Below are 19,171 nucleotides of genomic sequence, written 5' to 3'. Positions count from 1 at the left end.
ACCCCAGGATGACAGCCGTGCACTGTCACCCCAGGAACAGACTCACTACCCAGTCCCCCAATTCCATCGAGCCATCTTCCTAACCCGAGGACAGACGCCCGGGAGAACCTGGGCCAGACTCTCGGGAGGACGCGCACAGGGGTCCTCGGGGCCCCGAGAGCTGGGGCGGCCACGTGGGCTCAGGAGCCGGGCCCGGAGAGCAGCCCCGCCCCCTGGCCACCCCGCGGCTGCGTGTCCGGCGCCTGGTCCACACCGCAGTCCTGCCAGGCGCCCGAAGCGGGAGAGCCCTGTTCCCCAGGACCCCTGGCGACCTTGCTCAGACGTCCCCAGAGGGGCCTGGTCGCCTCCCAGGGAAGCGGAAGTCAGGCCCGCCCCCGAGTCGGGCGCACCCGCCCCTCCCCCTCCGGGAGCCCCCGTTGGTCCCTCGGGCGCGCGCGCGCACAGTGGGGCCGTCTCCCTCCCAGACTAAGGCAGAGCGCTGTTTGGGGATAGACACGCAGGTAGAACTAAAAAGAAAAGAGAATGATTAACACAAAGGTTAGGATGGTCCTCACCCAGAGGTCAGGGGCTTGAAAAGGCAGCCTAAGTGGGGAAGGAACAAAAGGCATTTTACGGGATTGGTAGTGCTCTTTTTATTGACCTGGGCAGCAGTTCTCAAGATATTCCTGTTGATTTAATAATAATAAAATGACTATTATTTAAAGTGTAGATCTATATATAGATTCTTATGTTTAATTTTTTGAAAAGAGAGGAAAAAATATCAAGGAAACATCTCTCCTTGATGTTCTCCAAACAAGGCCTGGGATCCACTCTGATGGATTACGGGGGTCCCCACTCCCCACTCAGGGGCCGGGGGAGGGGTGCTGCGCCTTCATTGGCCAGGAGCCGGTTTACCCCACCCGCGCTACTGGCCTCTCCCCAGGGCACGGAAGTGGTTCCCTGAAGCCAGGGAGCGTCGAGGTCAGGAGGCCAAAACGAAACCCTTCTCTCTGGTTTGGGGGAGCACTTCGGCACTATCTTTTGATTCCCTGGAAGGGCTGGTGTCCTTCGGCCCAGTGCCTGTCCTTCCAGAAGGGTGTCCTCAGCCAATAATCGCGGATGTGGACACAGAGTGAGGGAGCTGATTCACTGTGGAGCAGGAGAGAGGCCAACTTTTCACTCTTTGAAAAACTGTTTTTAGTCACCAGACTGCGGCGCGTCTCGGCCCCACCACCCTGCATTTGCCAGATTGCCGGCCTGCACGCGGGGCCCCACGCCCTTCAGGGGCCTGTGCCTCCCCAGCCCTGGCAGCTACGGGCTCCGGCAGCAGCTCTGGGCCAGAAGGGACAGAAAAATAGCTGGGGCCCACCCTCCGCCGCAGCCGGGACAGTTTGGGGGTAGCCTCCCAAAGGCCGGGCCCCTTGCACTCCCTGCCCGGCAAGCAGAAACTCTGAGCTCAGGTGGGGAGGCCCCAGCACCCCTGAAACATCCCTTCAGACTCCAGGGACAGGGAGGGGCCCTTCGTGGGGCCCAAAGTGAAATGAAATGAGTGTCTCAGCTCCAGGCTTTGTCAGGGAAGGGGAGGAGGAGGACCGCAGGGTTAACTGGGACGTGGACAAGATGCTGCCACTGCTCAAAGTAGCCAGGCCTGGGCCGGCCCCATCGCAGGCAGACCCTTTCCTCCCCGAGGGGCCTATGGAAACGGGAAGGGCTTGGCTACACGTCTCTCCTTCCACTGAACCCACTGGGGCCGCTCAGGGGGTTCCCTGCCTCCTGGAGGCCAGGACACAGTGGGGCTCCCAGTATTCGAGTTGCCCTCGCAAACCCTGAGCCTAGCTGCCCCGCTGAGCCTCTGGGCCACATCTGTCTTCCTCTCAGCCTTTATTAGTTTCCTGTCCCAGGACCAGGAGCTGCCTGGAGTCAGGAGCCCAGGGATCAGGGTACTAGGCACCAGCTGGTCACCTTGTCCCCCTACTTTACCTTTTACAACCCAGGGTCACCCATCTGTGAGTGCTAGATCATTTCCATAGGGTTCCCACAAAAGACAACAAAAACAAAAGACACATGAAGCATAACACAGAGTCTGTTTTCTTCTTTGAATTGTAAACTCTGGGGCTCGGAAACTGCCTGGATCCAGTAGAGCAGGGACTTCCTCCAGGACCCTTGGAAACAGCCCCAGTTGAGCTCCACATCCCCCAAGGGCACAGAGGCTCCCCCTGATCCTGCAGAAGCAGCTCCGGGCGAACATGCCCCCCGGGCTCTCCCAAGCACGCCTGGCCTGCCGAGGCTCCGGACGCCCTCCTGGGGAGAAGGCGAGAAAAGCTTGGAATTCAGGCCTCTTCTCAGAGCTTCTGGAGGCTCTGCACAGATACAAGTAAAGCTGAACAGAGGCTGACACGTGGGCTCTGAGGAGGCCCGTCAAGGCCGGGGAAGGAGGAGGCCCAGGGCTTTCAGGACACGTGCAGGCTCAGGAGCTACGTGGAGCCAGTCCTCCGGAGAAGCTGCAGGGACCGCGACCCGGCCTCCTAGGAGAGTCCCCAGCCCCAGCCCTGGGGCACGCCTGGTCCTGAGGGGGAGAGGGAGCAATGTGAGATGCTGATTTTCACCAGTATCATTTCTTCTGGGAAGTTCTGCCCAATGCATTATGATAAGAAAAGGGAGTGAGGTGTAACCACCAGGCAGGAAGAGATGAAGTTACAAGTAGTTGTAGACCTAACTGGCCTCTGGAAAGCCCGGGACTGTTAAAACTAATGACATATGAAAATCCATATATGAAACCCAGTAGCAATATCCAGTTAAAGATATAATAGAGCCCTGGCTGGTGTGGCTCAGTGGATTGAGGGCCGGCCTGCGAACCAAAGGGTCACTGGTTCAATTCCCAGTCAGGGCACATGCCTAGGTCACGAGCCAGGTCCCCAGTGGGAGGCATGTGAGATACAACCACACATCGATGTTTCCCTCCCACTCGTTTCTCCCTTCCCCTCTCTAAAAATAAATAAAATCTAAAAAATAATAAAATTGGGGGTCTTATTTTTTAAAAAGGTATAATAGAGAGACGTCAGGGAAGAGAGTGGAGAGGGGAGCACCAGGATTCCATCTCCTGCTGGGTGACAACTGAATTGGCAGAATCTGTCTGCTGTGACCTTCTTTAACTCTGGAGTCTAGGCAGAGGCTTGCAGTTTCCAGAGAAAAATCAGGACCATAAATCTGATAGTTTAGGTCTCAGAATGGTAGTAACTACCCATCCTCCCCCCTCAGCCTCATGGCAAACAGCCATGGGCACAGCCAGCCAGTGCCCAGGTGGGCAATAGTAGCCCTGTTCTCCACATACTGGGGACCTGGGGGGTCTGATGCTTACTGCTGTTCTGATTGTGGAGTGGCCGATCCGGAGGCAGGCCAGCGTAACTGCAAGCCGCACCGGCTGAAGAGGCTTCCAGGGGGCTTGCCAGGCCAGAGCCCTGGTTTTGCCCTCCTTCTTTTTCCCCATGCTCTCCTTTTAAGATGCAGGATTAGGACATTCAAAAGCAACCACATATAGGAGCGAGGTTTAAAACTTACTGCACATGTTCATGGAAAGGCGCAAGCTAAGAAATAATCCCCAAAGACCTTAAGTTTACAACTCACGCTGATGCCAGCGCAGAGGTACTCTACAACACTTTTACAAAGTACGTCGTGGGAAAATCTGGTGCCCAGAGTTACCACATTATGAGATTCAAACATCAAGTTGTCAACAACAACAAAATCACAGGCATACAGAGAAACAGGAAAGTTTGGTGTATTGAAAAGAAAAGAGATAAATAGAAACCACCCCCAAGAAAAACCATATGATAGACTTATTAGACAACGGCAGCTGGCCAGTTCAGAAAATTATGTATGAATAAAATAGAAATATCGATAAAGAGATGGAAAACCTAAAAAGGAACCAAAAAGAAATGTTATGAAAAATTCACTGGGCATATTCCAGGAGATTTGAGAAGACAGAAGAAAGAATCAGTGAACTTGAAGAGAAAGCGATGGAAACTACTGAGTCTGAAGGACATGGTGAGAGTTCTAGAAGGAGAAGAGAGAGGCAAATGGGCAGAGAGATTATCTGAAGAAATAATGGCTGAAAACTTCCCAAATTTGATGAAATACATGAGAATAAATATCCAAGAATCTCAACAAACTCCAAGATACACTTGGAGATCCATGATGAGACACATCATAACCAAACTGTTGAAAGACAAAGAGAATCTTGAAAGCTGCAAGAAAGACACAACTCATCACATACAAGGGACCTCAACAAGGTTGTTGGCAGATTTCTCATCAGAAGAAACCTTGGAGGTTTCAGAAGGCAGTGACTGGTTGGTATATTCGAAGTGCTGAAAATAAACACATTGCCAACCAAGAATCCTATGTACAGCAAAAATGTCTTTCAAAAAGGAGAGCGAAATAAATGCATCCCAAGATAAACAAAAGCAGAGTTCATTACCACTAGAACTGCCACACAAGAAGTACTGTAAGGAGTCCTTCAAGCTGAAATGAAAGAACACTCACTAATCAGTAACTCAAAGCCATATGAAGATGTAAAGATCTCCGGCAGATATATACATGGGCAATTATAAAAGTTAGTGTTAGAGTGGCTTTGGTCTGTAACTCCACTTTTTGTTTTCTATATGATTTGAGACTAATGTGTTTTTAGACAAATAATTATTAGTTTATGGTTTTGAATATCAAATGCATAATGATATGATATTGTGACATCAGAAACTGAAATGGGATAGGGGCAGAGTTTTGCACGCTATTGAAGTCAAGCTAGTGTGAATCGAAATTAGAGTGTAATAGCCTTTAAATAGTAAACATAACCCCCATGATAACAATGAAGAAAACAGCTATAGAATATACACAAAAATATATGAGAAAAGAATTAAAATGTTTCACAACAAAAAATTAAACACAAAAGAAGGCAGTAATACAGGGAATGAGGAACAAAAATCTATAAGGCATATAGAAAAAAAAGCAAAATGGCAGAAGTAAATCCCCTTAACAGTTGCTCCTTTAAATGTGAATGGATTAAAATCTCCAGTCAAAAATCCAAAGACTGGCCCTGGCTGGTGTAGCTCATGGATTGAGCGCTGGCCTGTAAACCAAAGGGTCACTGGTTCAATTCCCAGTCAGGACACATCCCTGGGCTGCAGGCCAGGTCCCCAGTTGGGGATGCAGGAGAGGCAACCAGACATCAATGTTTCTTTCTCTCTCTTTCTCCTTCCCTTTCCCTGTCTTTAAAAATTAAAAAAAAAAAATCTTTTAAAAAACAAAAAGTCAGAGATTGGCAGAATGGGTTTTTTAAAAAATAGTATCCTGCCCTGACCAGGTGGCTCAGTTGGTTGTAGCATCGTCCCACACTCCAAAAAAGTTGCAGTTTAAATTCCCAGTCAGGGCACACACCTGGGTTGTGGGTTTGATTCCTGTTTGGGGTGCACACAGGAGGCCACCAGCTGATGTTTCTCTTTCACATCGGTATTTCTCTCTCCCTCCCTTCCTCTCTCTCTAAAATCAATAAAAACATTTTAAAGATATATCATAAAATTATCCAACTGTATGCTACAGGAAACTCATTTTAGATCCAAACCCAAATATGTTAAAAGCGAGAGGAGGGAAAAACATCCTATGTAAATAGTGTGGTGGCTAGACTAACAGCAGAAGATAGACTTTGAATCCAAAAAGGTAACAAGTGAAAAGGCAGAATGTTATATATTAAGGTTTGACACAGCAAGAGGATACAAAAATTATAAACATTAACATAACTAAAAACAGGCCGTCAAAAATATATGAAACGAGCTTATGAGCTGTAAAGGGGCAAATAGACAGCTCTGCAATGATGGTTGGAGGGCTCAGTGTCCTGCCGTCAATAATGATAGAAAAACCAGACAGAAGTTAAGTAGGAAATAGAGGATTTGAAGCACATCATAAGCCAACTAGAGCTAACAGACACGTGCCAGATACTGCCCAGAACAACAACATAGACATTCTTCTCACGTGCATGGGGCACATTCTCTAGGATAAACCAGTTTGTGATAGGCCACAAATCAAGTCTCAGTAGATTTAAAAACATAGATGTCATGCAAAGTAACTTCTCCGACCACAGCAAATGAAGTTAGGAACTGGAAAACTTACAAATCTGTAGAAACTAAACAATACTTTCTTAAACAGCCAGTGGTTCAAAGGAGAAATCACAAGGAAAATTAGAAATCCCTTAGAAATTAGAAATGAAGACACAAATACAAAAACCATGGGATGTCATGAAAGCAGTACTAAGAGGGTATTTTATAGCTATAAAAAGGTCTCAAATGAACAACCTAACTTTTTTAATCCTCACCTGAGGTTATTTTTTTATTATTGGCTTTTTTCAAGAGAGAGGAAGGGAGAGAGAAAAATACTGATCTGAGAGAGAAACATCAATGTTGCCTCCCATACATGCTCCAACCATGTATGGGACCCACGACCCCACGATCTGAACCCACAACCTTTTGGTTTTCGGGACAACGCTTCAACCATCTGAGCCACCTGGCCAGAGCTAAACAACTTTTTAACTTAGGGAACTAGAAAAAGAAATTAAACCCAACCCTAGCAGAAGAAAGGAACTAATAGAAATCAGACAAAAAGAGCACAGAGAAAATCAATTAAGCCTAAAATTGGTCCTTCAAAAAGATTAACAAAGTTGACACACCTTTAGCTAGATTGACAATTTAAAAAAAGGAGAGCCTCAATTCCTAAATTCAGAAATGAAAGTGGGGACAGTACTTCCAATTCTGTAAAAATAGAAAGGATTATAAGAAAGTACTATGAACAATTATGCGAGCACAAATTGGATAGCCTAGAGGAAATGGGCAAACTCCCCCAAAAATAAACCCACCAAGACAGAGAAGGTGTGATGACCGGCCTGCGCCTGCACTGAGGGAGCGGCGCCGAAGGCCTGTCGCCCTCTGGGCCGGCGGCGCGGCCAGGGCGCCCTGCAGTGCCCGGTGCGGTTCCGTCCACGCTCATGAGAGCGTGCACCTCGGGGCGTACCTGCAGTTTCCTCTCTGCCGTTTTCCCTTCCTGTGCCGTGGCCCTGTCTGGGGATCGGAGTCGTGACAGCCGTCACTTCCCGGCACCAGCGGCTCCGCTAACGGCTGTGACAGTGCCCTTGTCCGCTCCCCTCTGGTCATGATCCGTGGTGCTCTGGGGCTGTGTTCACTGCTTCAAATTAACACCCAAGCCAACTCCTCTCCATAGCTTTTCCTCTTTAGATTATTTTCTTGGGATGAATTTCCAAGGATTTGATTAGGGTGAAAGGACATTGTCCCACATAAGGCCCCTCCTGGCACAGTGAGCCAAGCCATGTACAATTCAAAGGGACTGAGACAATGCCCACCCACTCCCAACAGTATTTAAGGGCCAAAGAGCCCTTACGTTTTCTTGTCTTGTTCATTTAATGACTATAAAGTGGGCACCCACTGAAATCACACGACGCACACATCTGTTCGCACGGGGAGCCCCGGGCCCTGGCAGGGCAGAGGGCGAGGACTCGCAGTGGCGGTTTCGAGGGGGCAGGCAGAGCACCGGGCAGGCCCCCTCACGTGCGCCATGCGGCTGCGCCGTAGGAGCACAGCTCGGGGAACTGGTGATCTCGAGGACTTTCCCTTGGGGCAGTAAACACTTTCCCATCATCATTGGCCTTTTTTTAAAACTGTGGTAAAATACACGTAACATGAAACCTACCATCTTTCCCGTTTTTAAGCACGCAGTTCAGTGGCACTAAGTGCATTCACGCCGTCGTGCGCCCCTCCCCGCCACCCGTCGCCGCGCCTCGCTCACCTTCCCAAAGCGGACCTCTGTCCCCATTAAACGCTCGCCCCCGCCCCGCTCCCCTAGCCCCCGGGACCCCTCACTCAGCCGTCTGTGTCCATGGACCCGACCATTCTAAGTGCCTCCTGTTAATGGAGCCGTACCGAATCCGTCCTGTTGTGACTGGCTTATTCCACTTGACACAATGTCCTTGAGGTTCATCCATGTTTGTAGCAGGTCTTGGAATGTCTGCTTTTTCTTAAGACAAAATTATTCCATCCTATGTATAGCCCACATCTTGTGTTCCCTCACCCATCGACAGATACTTGGATTGCTTTATCACTGGCTTTCAGAGCTCACCCTGGAAACCCAGACTACGGAAGGCGGCCAGGCGGGAGCCGATAAGGAGCGAGGGCGCTCTGTCCGGCCGCGGAAGGGCTCCAAACGCGGCGGTAGTGACGGGAGCCGGGAGATGCCTACAACGTGCTGCTTTCTTGTGTATAAAAACAGAAGAGAGGGAATATATGTGCTACCTGGTTTGCATGTCCTGGTATACCTGGTCCTGGTGTAAAGAAGCTCCGTAAAGAAAGGAACTCATCAAAGCGGGCACTTAGGGAGGAGTGGGCGCCTCCACCTTCACCTGCTGTAGTAGCTGCACCGCACGGCGCCCCTGGCCGAGCCGCCTCACACGCTGCCCCCCACCCCGCCCTGCCTGGCCAGCCTCTGTGGACTGCCTCCCGCCCTCAGACCTCAGCGCAGAGCCCCCACCCACCCCCCGCCCTGTGTCCCAGGCAGGCCGGCTCCAGCCCCCGCTGCCCGACAGCGGGAGGCCGGCTCAAGCCACCGGCAGCCCTCGCCGCCCCGCCCCTGCCGTCCAGCGTCCCTGCAGGGAGGGGGAGGGGTCAGCCGGCACAGCGGGGCTCTGGTCTCACCCACCCTCTCTGGTGGGAGCATCCAATTCAGGGGGCTGCCCCGTGCTCCCCTCCCTCGTGCCCGCCGCGCAGAGCGCGTGCCTCCAGGCCCACCTCATGCCACCTTAGCCTACTTGTCCACCTTCACTGCCTGCTCTGATTGTCCCCAGGGCCTAAACGGTGCCAGCAGTCACGCCACACCTGCACGTATGTAAACGAATGTTCCTCAGCAACAGCCTAAGAAGCCAGAGCCTTGGGGGGTGGGGCGGGGAGGGGGAGACGACCAGCTTGTCCATGGAGACCCAGGCCTGGGCCCAACTGGGGACACAGTGGCTGGTTGGAGGTCAGAGGGGCCCACTGCAGCCTGTCCAGGCTCCCGGCACCCCTGTGCACCGGAGGGTCCGGCCCCACCCCTGCTTCCCTCCCGCCTCCACCGGCAGCTTGTTGCCCCAGGGCAGCACTGGGTCTGTGCCCTCCCTCTCCCCGACCTGCGCACCTCACGCCCAGCCCCCGTCCCAGGCCAGATCCGGAGGCGCTCTAGGGGCTCCCTAGCTTGTCTCCTGAAGGGTGGCACCCTGGCCTTCACAGGAAGTCCTCTCCCACATCCCTGCAGACCACCCTGCCCTGCAGAGGGGTTTCCAGAATCAGCTCCACCCCTGCGACTGGCCTGTCCTTGAGAAATCTGGACCGATGCTACCCGGAGAAGCTTCCAGGTGTCCACCTGACCAGGGAGGGCAGACCTTGCCCGCCCCCGGCTGTTCTGTCTCGTAGAATTAGGCTCAGGCGCGGGCCCTGGGCACGGGGCAGAGCCGTGCCCTCCCCGGAGCCCCAGGTGCCCGCCCACCGAGACAGACAGGAGGTGGTTTTGTGAAATTTTACAGTTTCATCAGCTGAAATGGAACACTTCCCACTTTACTGGGGAAGGGACAACAGAGTGGTGGCTGTCCCAGGGCCGGCGCGGCCCCCGCTGCTGCCTGCACCGGTTCCCACGCCCTCCCATGCTGGGACCCAGCCCTCGCACCCTCGGCACGCCCTCTGTGGGCTCCCTCTGATCCCCAGCGTCAGCCCTGACTCTGCGCGTCCCTCTATCTCCCCTCCGGGCCAGGTCACCCAGGGGGTGGGGAAGGACGGAAACGGGCCTGGGACAGGGTCTGCCTTGGGGATAGCAGGGGCAAGGTCAGCTGGGCGCGCGACGGGCAGACTGATCTCTGGAAGGTCCCTGTGGTGAGCCTGGAGGACTCCATGGTTAAGAATGTGGGGGCGACTTGCCCTGGCCGGTGTGGCCCAGTTGGTTGGAGCATCGTCCCATACACCAAAAGGTTGCAGGTTCGATCCCCAGTCCAGGCACACACAGGAGGCAACCAATTGATGCTGCTCTCTCACCTCAATGTTTCTCTGTCTCCCTTCCTGTCTCTCTAAAAGCAATGAAAAAAAAGTCCTCGGGTGGAGGGGGCCGTAAAAGAATGTGGGGTTGACTTAAACGCCCAGCATGGGCTGTGGTTAAGCATCCCCAGGCGGGGCCAGGACCTGCGGCTGCGCGGCCTGGGCAGACTCCGCTCAGGAGGACCCCAAGGGCCCGCGGCAGAGCCCGGGAAGAAGCACAAGCCACCGCACGTGCATGGGGTGTGCCTGCTGCGGCCAGGCCCCAGCCAGACTCGGCGCAGGTCTGCGGCCTGCCCTGACCCCCCGCCTGGAGGAGACGTTGCTGTGTGACAACAGCGGGGGGTCTCTCTCTGCGGCGGCCACCGAGAGCAGCGCCCCGGCACGCAGCACTGCCGCCAGGGAGAAGCTGCTGGTCCCCACCAGAGGCCAGACCCGACCTGGGTGGCAGGGGCGGCGTTGCTGCAGGGAAGCAGGGAAAGCCCCAGCCAGGAGGAGGGTTTCCCCGTGTCCAGGTGGATACAGGAGTGGAGGTGGTGGGAGGGCTCCTGCAGGAGGGAGCAGCCCGACAGGTGGCTGGGGCCCCGTCACAAGGAGCCTGGAGCACCAGGCTGCGCTGGAGAGACCCAGCCTTGGGCCCACCAGGGGAGACGCCCGCAGAGCAGCTCAGGCGGAGCAGGACCCAGGGCCCACCCACTGGCCTCGGGACTGTGCTCACTTTCCTGGCCCCGTATGGGGACAGGATGGTCCCAGCAGTGACATTCCACCAGCTCAGGGATCCTGGGTGAAAGAGCCTCCAAGTGCCACAGAAGTTCGGGGTTGCACCTGAGCCCCCAGTTCAGATCGGGCCCCTCCCTCATCCCCTCTCTGTGGCCAGAGCTGAGGCCGAGCGACTGTCAGCAACTGACACAAACACCCTGCACAGAGGCGGCTGGGCCCGTGGCAGGGCCGTCCCTAAGCAGCTTGGCTGAGAGTGGGGGGAGCCGGTTCCCGGGGCGGCTGTGCTGTGGGCTGGGGGTCCCTGGCAGCGCTCACAGGAAGCGATTGCTGGGCCCGGGTGGGCGCAGAAGTGCCTGTGGGAGGCAGGGCCCACCCGGCCAGGGGCCCGGGGGCCAGCAGGCCCCAGCTGAGGTGTGCCCACCTGCTCGTTGCCACCGCAGGCAGGCATGCCCTGGACGCTGAGTGCCTCCGACATGGTCACCCCGGGCAGCCCCGGCCCGCCCCCCACGGAGCCCACGGACAGCCGGCCGGCCGAGCAGCCCCTTCTGGGTGGCGCTCCGTCCTCAGCCTCCCTGGACACCCTGATCCAGCACCTGGTGCCCACAGCCGACTACTACCCCGAGGTGGGTGCCCCCCCCGCCAGTGTGAGGAAGGGGCAACAGAATGGGGGAGAGAGCGGGGCTGGGACTGGCCTTGGCCAGGGGAGAGAGGGGGCGGCTGAGGGGGTGGCGGGACACACGAACCCTGCATGCCCTGGCGAGCGCATGCCACCTTTCTCCCGTGCCCCCAGAAAGCCTACATCTTCACCTTTCTGCTGAGCTCCCGCCTCTTCATCGAGCCCCGGGAGCTCCTGGCCCGGGTCTGCCGCCTGTGCATCGAGCAGCAGCAGCTGGACAAGCCGGTGCTGGACAAGGTGAGGGGCGGGGTGCAGCCGGGCCCCTGAGTGTGCCGGGGGGCTGACACTCCCTCCTGCACCAGCTCTTGGAGAGGCGCTGATTGACCCCATTGTCCTGAAAAGGAATCCCGTGGGGTTTTCTGACTTGTCTAAGAGCCAGGACAGACCTGGGATCTCTAACCCAGGCTGCTGCTTCCACGGCCCTCTAGGAGCCCTTGAGCTCACGCCAAGCCCTGGCCGGGTGCCCCAGAATCCCGCCATAGGAACCCTGCCGCCTGGCATGGCCCCAGCACCTGCTGGGCTTCCTATCCCCCGCACACTCCATTCCAGGCGTCCCTCCGCTGTGGCCCGGCCTTCCCGCGGCACCCCCGACCCTGACCCCATCATTCGGGCTGTGACTATTTACACATGTGTCAGTGGGGCTCAACTTTTGGTGATGGGAACCCAACTACAACGGGCCTAAGGCAAAGGGACTTTCCGGCCTTCCGGACTGCAAGGTCTGGAGCCTGGCTGGCGCCAGGGCTTCACAGGACCTGGTTACAACACCGTGTCTCCGTGCCCTCCGCTCCGCTTTCTCCTGGGCCAGCCTCCCCCGGGCTCGCGGAGGTGGATGACAGGCGGCCTCCGTGGCGCCAGGCTCCCCCCTTCCCCTCTGAGTCCAGCAGGGCCCCGAAAAGCCCTGGGCCCACGGCTTGGCCTAGGCCACTGGGCCGTGTGTGAGCCAATCGCTGTGCCCGGTGGGCACGTGCCGTACTCTGATTGGCCAGCCTGACCCGGGCCCACTCCTGGACCCTGGGGCGCGCCGGCTGCCCCGGCCCCACCGACTGGGCAGCGGGGCAGGGAGGCTCCGAGGGCAACCGAGATGTGTCACCACAAAAAGGGGGTGGGATTGCTAGCAAAAACAGGCGACTCCACCCCAAATGTGCGTGACCCATGCTCTCCTGTGGTCAGCCCCGTCCCCGTGTTGCCTGGCGTTGCTGCGCCCCGAGCCCGGCAGCCGCCGCCGCCCGCCCAGCCGGACCAGGCGGAGCGTGGCCGAGGCGGTGGCCGTCGCAGGCCCAGCGCCCCTTACGGCGCGGGGGCCCCTCGGCCTTGCCTTGCAGGCCCGGGTCCGGAAATTTGGCCCCAAACTGCTCCAGTTGTTGGCCGAGTGGACGGAGACCTTCCCACGCGACTTCCAGGAGGAGTCGGCCATCGGGCCCGTGAAGGACGTGGTGGGCCGCATCGCCCCGTGTGACGAGGTGGGTGAGCCGGGGCGCGACACCGCGCCCGCACCCTCGCCCGGCCTGAGCCGGCTCCCAGGCCCCGTCACGGCCTCGTCTCCCGGCCGCCCACGCTCGCGGGCCTCAGCCCCGCTCCGCCTCGGGCACGGCAGGGCCGGCAGAGAAGGCAGGCCTCTGCCCAGGCCTGCCCCGTGTCCCCTGTCCTCCCTGCCACCTGGCGCCCTGCACGGGGAGACCCGCTCGCGGACTCCCGCGGCGCGTGGTCAGGCCCGCCTGGCCGGACCCCCCGGGGCCTGGGGCACAGAGGCCTCCCCTCCTGCCCCTGCGCCGCGCAGGGCTGACCGGCGGCCAGTGCTCCTGCGAGGCCCGCCGCCTGCAGGCGGGCAGGGACTGGGCCTGCAGCGCGCACCACACGGACGGCGCTGGTGGGAACGGCAGCTACGGGGGGGGGGGGGGGGGGGGGGGGTCTGGGCGGCTCGCCGGGCGCCGGGCGCTCGGAGGTGCTGCGGGGGTACTGCGCGCCCTGCAGGGTAGGGCAGGGAGGACAGAGGCCCCTGGGGCCCGGCCCGCCCAGAGGAGACCTGCGGTTGCAGGCCAGGGTACTGCCGGCACGGCAGGCCCTGTCCTCCCAGCTGCCTTGCTCTGGGGAAGGCACTTAAAGGTCTCCAGCCTCATTTCTCTTATGGGTGACAAGAGGACAAAAGTTCCCTGGGCCTATGGTGAGAATGCAAAGAACAGGATGGAGCCTCAGGTGCCTCTAGCAGGCACGGGCTTAGCCTCCGAGGAATTGCTCCGGGGCCAGCGGCGTCTGTGGGCCTGCGGAGGCATGAGCAGGGGGAAGGGAGGGTCTGTGCATGGGTAGGCGTGGGGGCAAGTGGGTGGAAAGGTGAGTGGGTAGATGCTAGACAGGAGGGGAAGGTGAGTGAGGCGATGGGTCTGTGGGTGGTATCTGCGTAAAAGGGCAGTGCACAGCAGCCGGTGGGAAGAAGGGCGGCTGCGGGAGTGGGGGCGCATGGATGGAGCGGTGAAGGGTGTAGAAGGGGCCACGAGCCCGTCTCCCGCGCCTCTCCCTCCCCCCGAGGGCCCTTCAGCAGAGTGGCGCGGTCGAGGCCACCGACAAGACAGGGCTGCCGGCCCTCGTCCGGCCTGCCTCTGCCATGGGCACAGCCTTTCAGAGGCAGGTCCTGTGGTTCCGGCCACAGTGGCGGGGGCGGGGGTGCGTGTGGGCCAGTCTCCGCGGGAGCCATGCCTCCCCGCTGGCCCCCTGAGAACCTGTCAGGCTGTGCTGAGGGATCCTCCCAGCCACCCAGTGGAAAGAGCCAGAAATGACGGAGACCCAGGCACGGGCTGCTGAGAGCGGTCAGCCCCCAGGTGTGGGTTGTCGGAGCAGAGATACTTATTTGGGGCATTTTTAAAAGATTTTATTTACCTATTTGTAGAGAGAAGGGAGGGAGAGGGGAAGAGAAACATCGATGTGAGAGAGAAACTTCGATCAGTGGCCTGTCCTACGCGCCCCATTTGGGGACCAAACTTGCAACCCAGGCGTCCGCCCTGACGGGGAACCAGACCCTTGACTTCTGCTTCGCAGGGCAGTGCCCAGCCCACTGAGCCACGCCAGTCAGGGCTCATTCAGGACATGTTGCAACCCCTCCCTTGCGGCGTGAAGTGAGCCGGGGACCGGGGCTCCCCAGCCCCTACCCCACCCAGGCCCAGGCCGGGCGCCGGCAAGCGTCTTCCTTTATGGTCCCCGGGCGGCTATCCCCAGAAAGCCCTCGCCCCACGGGGAGGGCCGCTAGGGCCTGGCCCCTCCCTGGTTGCTGCAGGGGGACTGCAGGGACCCCTCCTGGCATGGGCGGGGGCTCGTCTCAGAAGGAAGCAGGGGAGCTCCGCTCCGTCCTGGATGCGGAAGGGTCCTCAGGACTCAGAGGAAAGGGTCTGCGTCAGACCACCTGGGCCCAGGTCCAGGCTTGGGAACCACAGCTGTGTGACCTCGGGCAACATGCCTGCCCTCTCTGAGCTTCAGTGCTTCATCAGTAAAAGGAGACAAGAACTGTTCTCCCTGCACAGCTTTGGGGCAGAGCCCCTGAAGTCGCGTGTGCTCTTATTTAAGCACTTGGTAACATGAGCTCTGATGAAGAGCAAATTCTTTCCAAAAGTCAGGCATATGGGGATTATTTTTAACCTTATAGAGCTTTTCTTATGGAATGTTTCAAACATATACAGACAGAGAGAACAGCAGCCATGAACCCCTGTGTGCTTAGCGCCGGCTTCATCCACTAACATTCCACCCAATTTATTCCCTGGTCCCTCACACACTTCCCCTGCCAAGCTATTTTTAAACATAAGCATATTTTTGCTCCAAAATTGTTTCAGCGTTATCCTGTAAAAGATCCCTTCCCCGGGGGGCGGGGCGGGGGCTGCTGCGAAGTGCCACGCGCAGGGCAGCGCGAGTGTTCTCAGAGCCGTGGGTCTCTGGGCAAGGGGCTTAACTTCTTCGAGCCTTCAATTTCTCTGTAAGAGGGACAGTGACAGTCCCTCCCTCACAGGACTGTGAGGACACCGGCCAGTGGGGCTTCCCCATCAGAGCGGCCAAGAAGGGTGACACCTTGCGCGCGCCCCTCCCCCTGCCCTGGAGCTCCGTCCTCACTGTGCTCCCCCCACCTCTCAGCAGCAGGACGAGGCGCCTGCACAGCCAGGGGGGCCCTTCCTCGTGGCCGTGGGTTCTGGGATGCCCACGGCGGCCTTCCCGGCACCTGGCCACGGCACCGAGACGCCTGCCCTGGGCCGCCCGATGCAGGCGGGGGACCAGGGAGTGTGTCCTGGCCAGCCCTGTGTGTTTCAGCTCAGGGATGCGGTGCCAAAGGCGAGGGAGGCTGGGAGAGCCCAGCGGAGGCACAGAGGGCACTGCCCCGAGAAAGGAGGCGGGACCAGAGGGCGGCAGTGCCCTGGCCACACCTCCAGGCCGTGCAGAGGGGGTGCGGCGCGGGGCGGCCGTCCTGGGGCCGCCCTACTTGCCGGGGGTCCACACAGCCCGGCCTGCCTGCTGGACAGCCCTGCTGCCGTCCCGCTGCTCCCCCGGGCACCGGTGGCCGAAGGCTGACACGGAGAGCAAACCGGCCAGAGGCACAGGGCCTCCCAGGAAGGGCCGGCGGCGGTCAGCCTGCCGGACGCTGACCTCAGGATGGCTCAGGGGGGCTTCCAAGAACCTCAGAGAACAGAGGCCCCTGTCTGGCCAGAAACTGGGGCTCCAACACCCAGTTCAGGCAAACTTGGGGGCACCTGGGGAGCCGCAGCTGCATCCTCGGATGACCTCTGCTCTTGAACCCGATGGTGTGCACGTAGCAGGCGGCTCCATGGACACCTGGTCTGCAGGCGAGCTGCGAGGCAGGGGTGCTGGGCACCTTGCTGGGCACGGCCTGGTGCTGCAAAATGCGGGCTGCTGCTGCCGGAGACAAGGAGCTGTTCTCCTGGCGGGTCTCCGCGTGGGCCCACGTGTGCCGCAGAGCACTCCTGGCCTCCAGCCACAGGGGTGTAGAAATCGGCGCGAAAGAGAAAGTCAAAGACATGGGCAAATCCGTCCTCACGTTCAGAGAGGGAGGCGAAGGTCTGGGAAGGAAGACACCAATACGCTTGAGGTCAACACCACGGGAGAAATTTTCAATGAATCACTCAGATGATTACTCAGAATGAATATTGGTTCAATAGAAGAAAGTCCTGCTAAATTATCTGCATTTTTGTAAACAGGTAAGTGTGTGGTCCTATCAAAGCACAGGCAGGCACAGGCTCACTCTGTCCTCGGCCTCAGGCAGGCCCCATGGTCGAGCCTGGAGAGGCCATTTCCGTCTGTCAGCAAACGCGTCTGGGCCCCTCCGGCCAGCCGGGCATAGCCCTCATGCTGGGGCTGAGCAGCGCGGCTGGTGTGCCGTGCAGGGGACAGTGGGAGGGGAGGCCGGGGAAGCAGTCCCGAGCGGGGCGTGGGCGGGGCCGGTGAAGGACGGGCACGGACACCCACGGGCCAGAGGGTGGAGGGACGCGCCAAAGGGAGAAGGCTGCACGGCCCCGAGGGGCGTGGGGCAGGGCGAGGCAGGGGCCGCAGGGTCGAGGAGCGGCCTGTGCCCGGAGCGCAGGCGCGGCGCGGCCATCAGGCAGGCCTGCGCCGGCCTCGGGGCCTCCCAGCCGGGCAGGGCTCTCGTCTTCATGGAAGAGGCATTTTAAGGAAGGAGGGGCAGGGGTCAGGTGTGCGTTTCGAACAGACCGCTGGCAGCGGCGTGGGGTGGGGAGAGGGTGCGTCGATGCCGCGGCCCCCAGTCGGCCACCCCAGCCGCCGGGGACGTGGCTGCAGCCTGGACTCAGAGGCCGCGGAGGAGGCCGTCGCGTGGACAGGGAGGGGGGCGACATCGAGGGGCGGTGGCAGCGGGGGGGGGGCGGGCTCCAGCAGACGGCGGCGGTGGGCCGGGACGCCTCCCACCGGGGCAGAGGGGAGGGCAGCGCGACTTCTGTCTGCACGTGTTGGAGTGAGGCGGCCCTTTGGCCTTGTGGCCCTGGCCGCCAGAAAAGAAGCTGCACATGCAAACACATGAGCACTGAATGTCGCCCGGGAGGTGAACCAGCCATACAAGAGCGACGTCCAGAGCGACCGGGGAGGACGCTGGGGAGGCAGGAGGAGCCCCAGCACGCAGGCACGGCGCCGGCGGGCACCCCGAGGGCCGACACCGGAGCCCGGGGGACGCGCCCGACGCGGACGCAGCCTGAGCCATGGCCCCGGCTTCAGTGGGGGGGTCCCGGGTCACAGCGAGACTCAGTCGGCTGGTTGACAGAAGAGGAGCCCGTTGTGGGGGTGGAGGGGCGAACAGGGGGTGAGGGAACCCGAAGGCCCGTTTACCCCCCAGGACGACTGGCTGAGTAAAGGAGAGAGACAGGGCCCATGGGGTGTCAGGGCTCACAGGCGGGCAGCTGTGCTGCCCAGGGCCGGCGTGGCTGTGCCCACTCGCCACCGTCCCGGCACGCGGACGAGCGTGCTGCCCGCACGATCGGGCACAGCGGAGCTGAGAGGGACTGTGCCTTCCACGCGACGGAGAGGAGAGTCAGGCCTCCACTTCCCCACGTGCTGTCCTGACACCCAGCGGGTCCTTCCGGGTCCTCGCCCGTGGCTCTGGGAGTGAGGGCTCGGGTCCAGGGTAGCGGCCTCCGGGCCGGCGCCCTGTGTCCGGGGGCCCTGCCACAGGGGCCTGTGGCCACTTCGCGTGCAGGCACTCGTATCAGAGGCTGGCAGATGCCATCTCTGTCACCAGAGCTCTGGGCACCAACAATGCTGGGCCCCAGGGGCCCTCTGAGTCCCATCAGAGACCTGAGGAGCTGCCCAGGCCCCCGCACTCGCAGCCTGTGAACCAGATGCCCCGCCTGCAAAATGCCGCTGGCTTGGTGTGTGTCAAAACTGCAGGGCAAGAGCACACCTGGTCGGAAGCTGCCTGGCTGTGCCCACATTCACCCCCCGGGCCTCTGGGGCCGGTCCGCCTGTGCCTGCTGCCTGACACCTCGGTGCCACCCCAGGCCAGGCCTGCTGCTCCCTGTCAGCCCCTTGGCTGCCGATGGTCAAGTCCACCTCAGGGGGCGCTGTGTGCTGACAAGCTCAGGGGCTCTTTTTGTGGGTTGCTAACTACACCCTTGGGAACATGTGAGCATCTCGCTCAGCGAACCCAGGCAGTTGGACGGTGCCTTCCCTGGACATTGGAGTCTCTGAGGGGGAATTATCAGTTTCCCCTTAGGTGGGAGGGTGGGTGCCCCTTGCGGGTAGGGCCACGGCCTTTTGTCCCTGCACCCAGTCCAGAGTGGCCAAAAGGGGAACCCGTCTGCCAAGCTGCACGGTGAGGGACTCCATGGGGCCAGTAGCGGGGTGTCATGGGCCCACTGCGTGCCTGGAGGCAGCGTGGCTTGAAGCCTGAGCCGAGCAGAAGTCCAGCTGCCCGGGTAGGGCCACTCCACAGCTCCCCGCCCCCTCCTTCCCTCCGCTCCCTGGCGCTGCCCAGGCCGCTGCCCCGCTGCCAGACGGCTGGGCCAGCTTCGGACCCCCAGCACCCTCTCTAATGTCTGCTTTTCTCAGTTCCCATCAGTAACCTTGCAGCCTTCTCTCCTATTGGCCTTCACTGTGGCCCTGGTCCCAACCCCAGCCTGCCCTGGACTGGGTCCTGCGGGGCAGGGGGCAGGTGCGGGCATATCACCGTTGGCCTCAGACGTCAGAGACAGCGGTGGGGTTC

General features: G+C 59.3%; 1 protein-coding gene across 3 annotated transcripts in view; it reads left to right on the top strand.

The window, feature by feature from the left end:
• The window catches only part of RASGEF1C (RasGEF domain family member 1C), a 74,964-nt gene that overhangs the window by 35,195 nt on the left and 20,598 nt on the right, over positions 1–19,171 (top strand). For all 3 annotated transcript variants that reach the window (XM_054566238.1, XM_054566237.1, XM_054566236.1), the window contains exons 2-4: positions 11,240–11,422; positions 11,590–11,712; positions 12,798–12,935. In XM_054566238.1, coding sequence (XP_054422213.1) covers positions 11,246–11,422; positions 11,590–11,712; positions 12,798–12,935 — 438 coding nt within the window. In that variant the 5' untranslated portion in view covers positions 11,240–11,245. The remainder of the gene's footprint in view (positions 1–11,239; positions 11,423–11,589; positions 11,713–12,797; positions 12,936–19,171) is intronic.

The sequence above is a fragment of the Pteronotus mesoamericanus genome, unplaced genomic scaffold, assembly GCF_021234165.1.
Source record: "Pteronotus mesoamericanus isolate MK-2021 breed Mesoamerican mustached bat unplaced genomic scaffold, CSHL_Meso_final contig_171, whole genome shotgun sequence".
Classification (NCBI taxonomy): Eukaryota; Metazoa; Chordata; class Mammalia; order Chiroptera; family Mormoopidae; genus Pteronotus; species Pteronotus mesoamericanus.
This window is presented reverse-complemented; position numbering and strand designations above follow the sequence as displayed.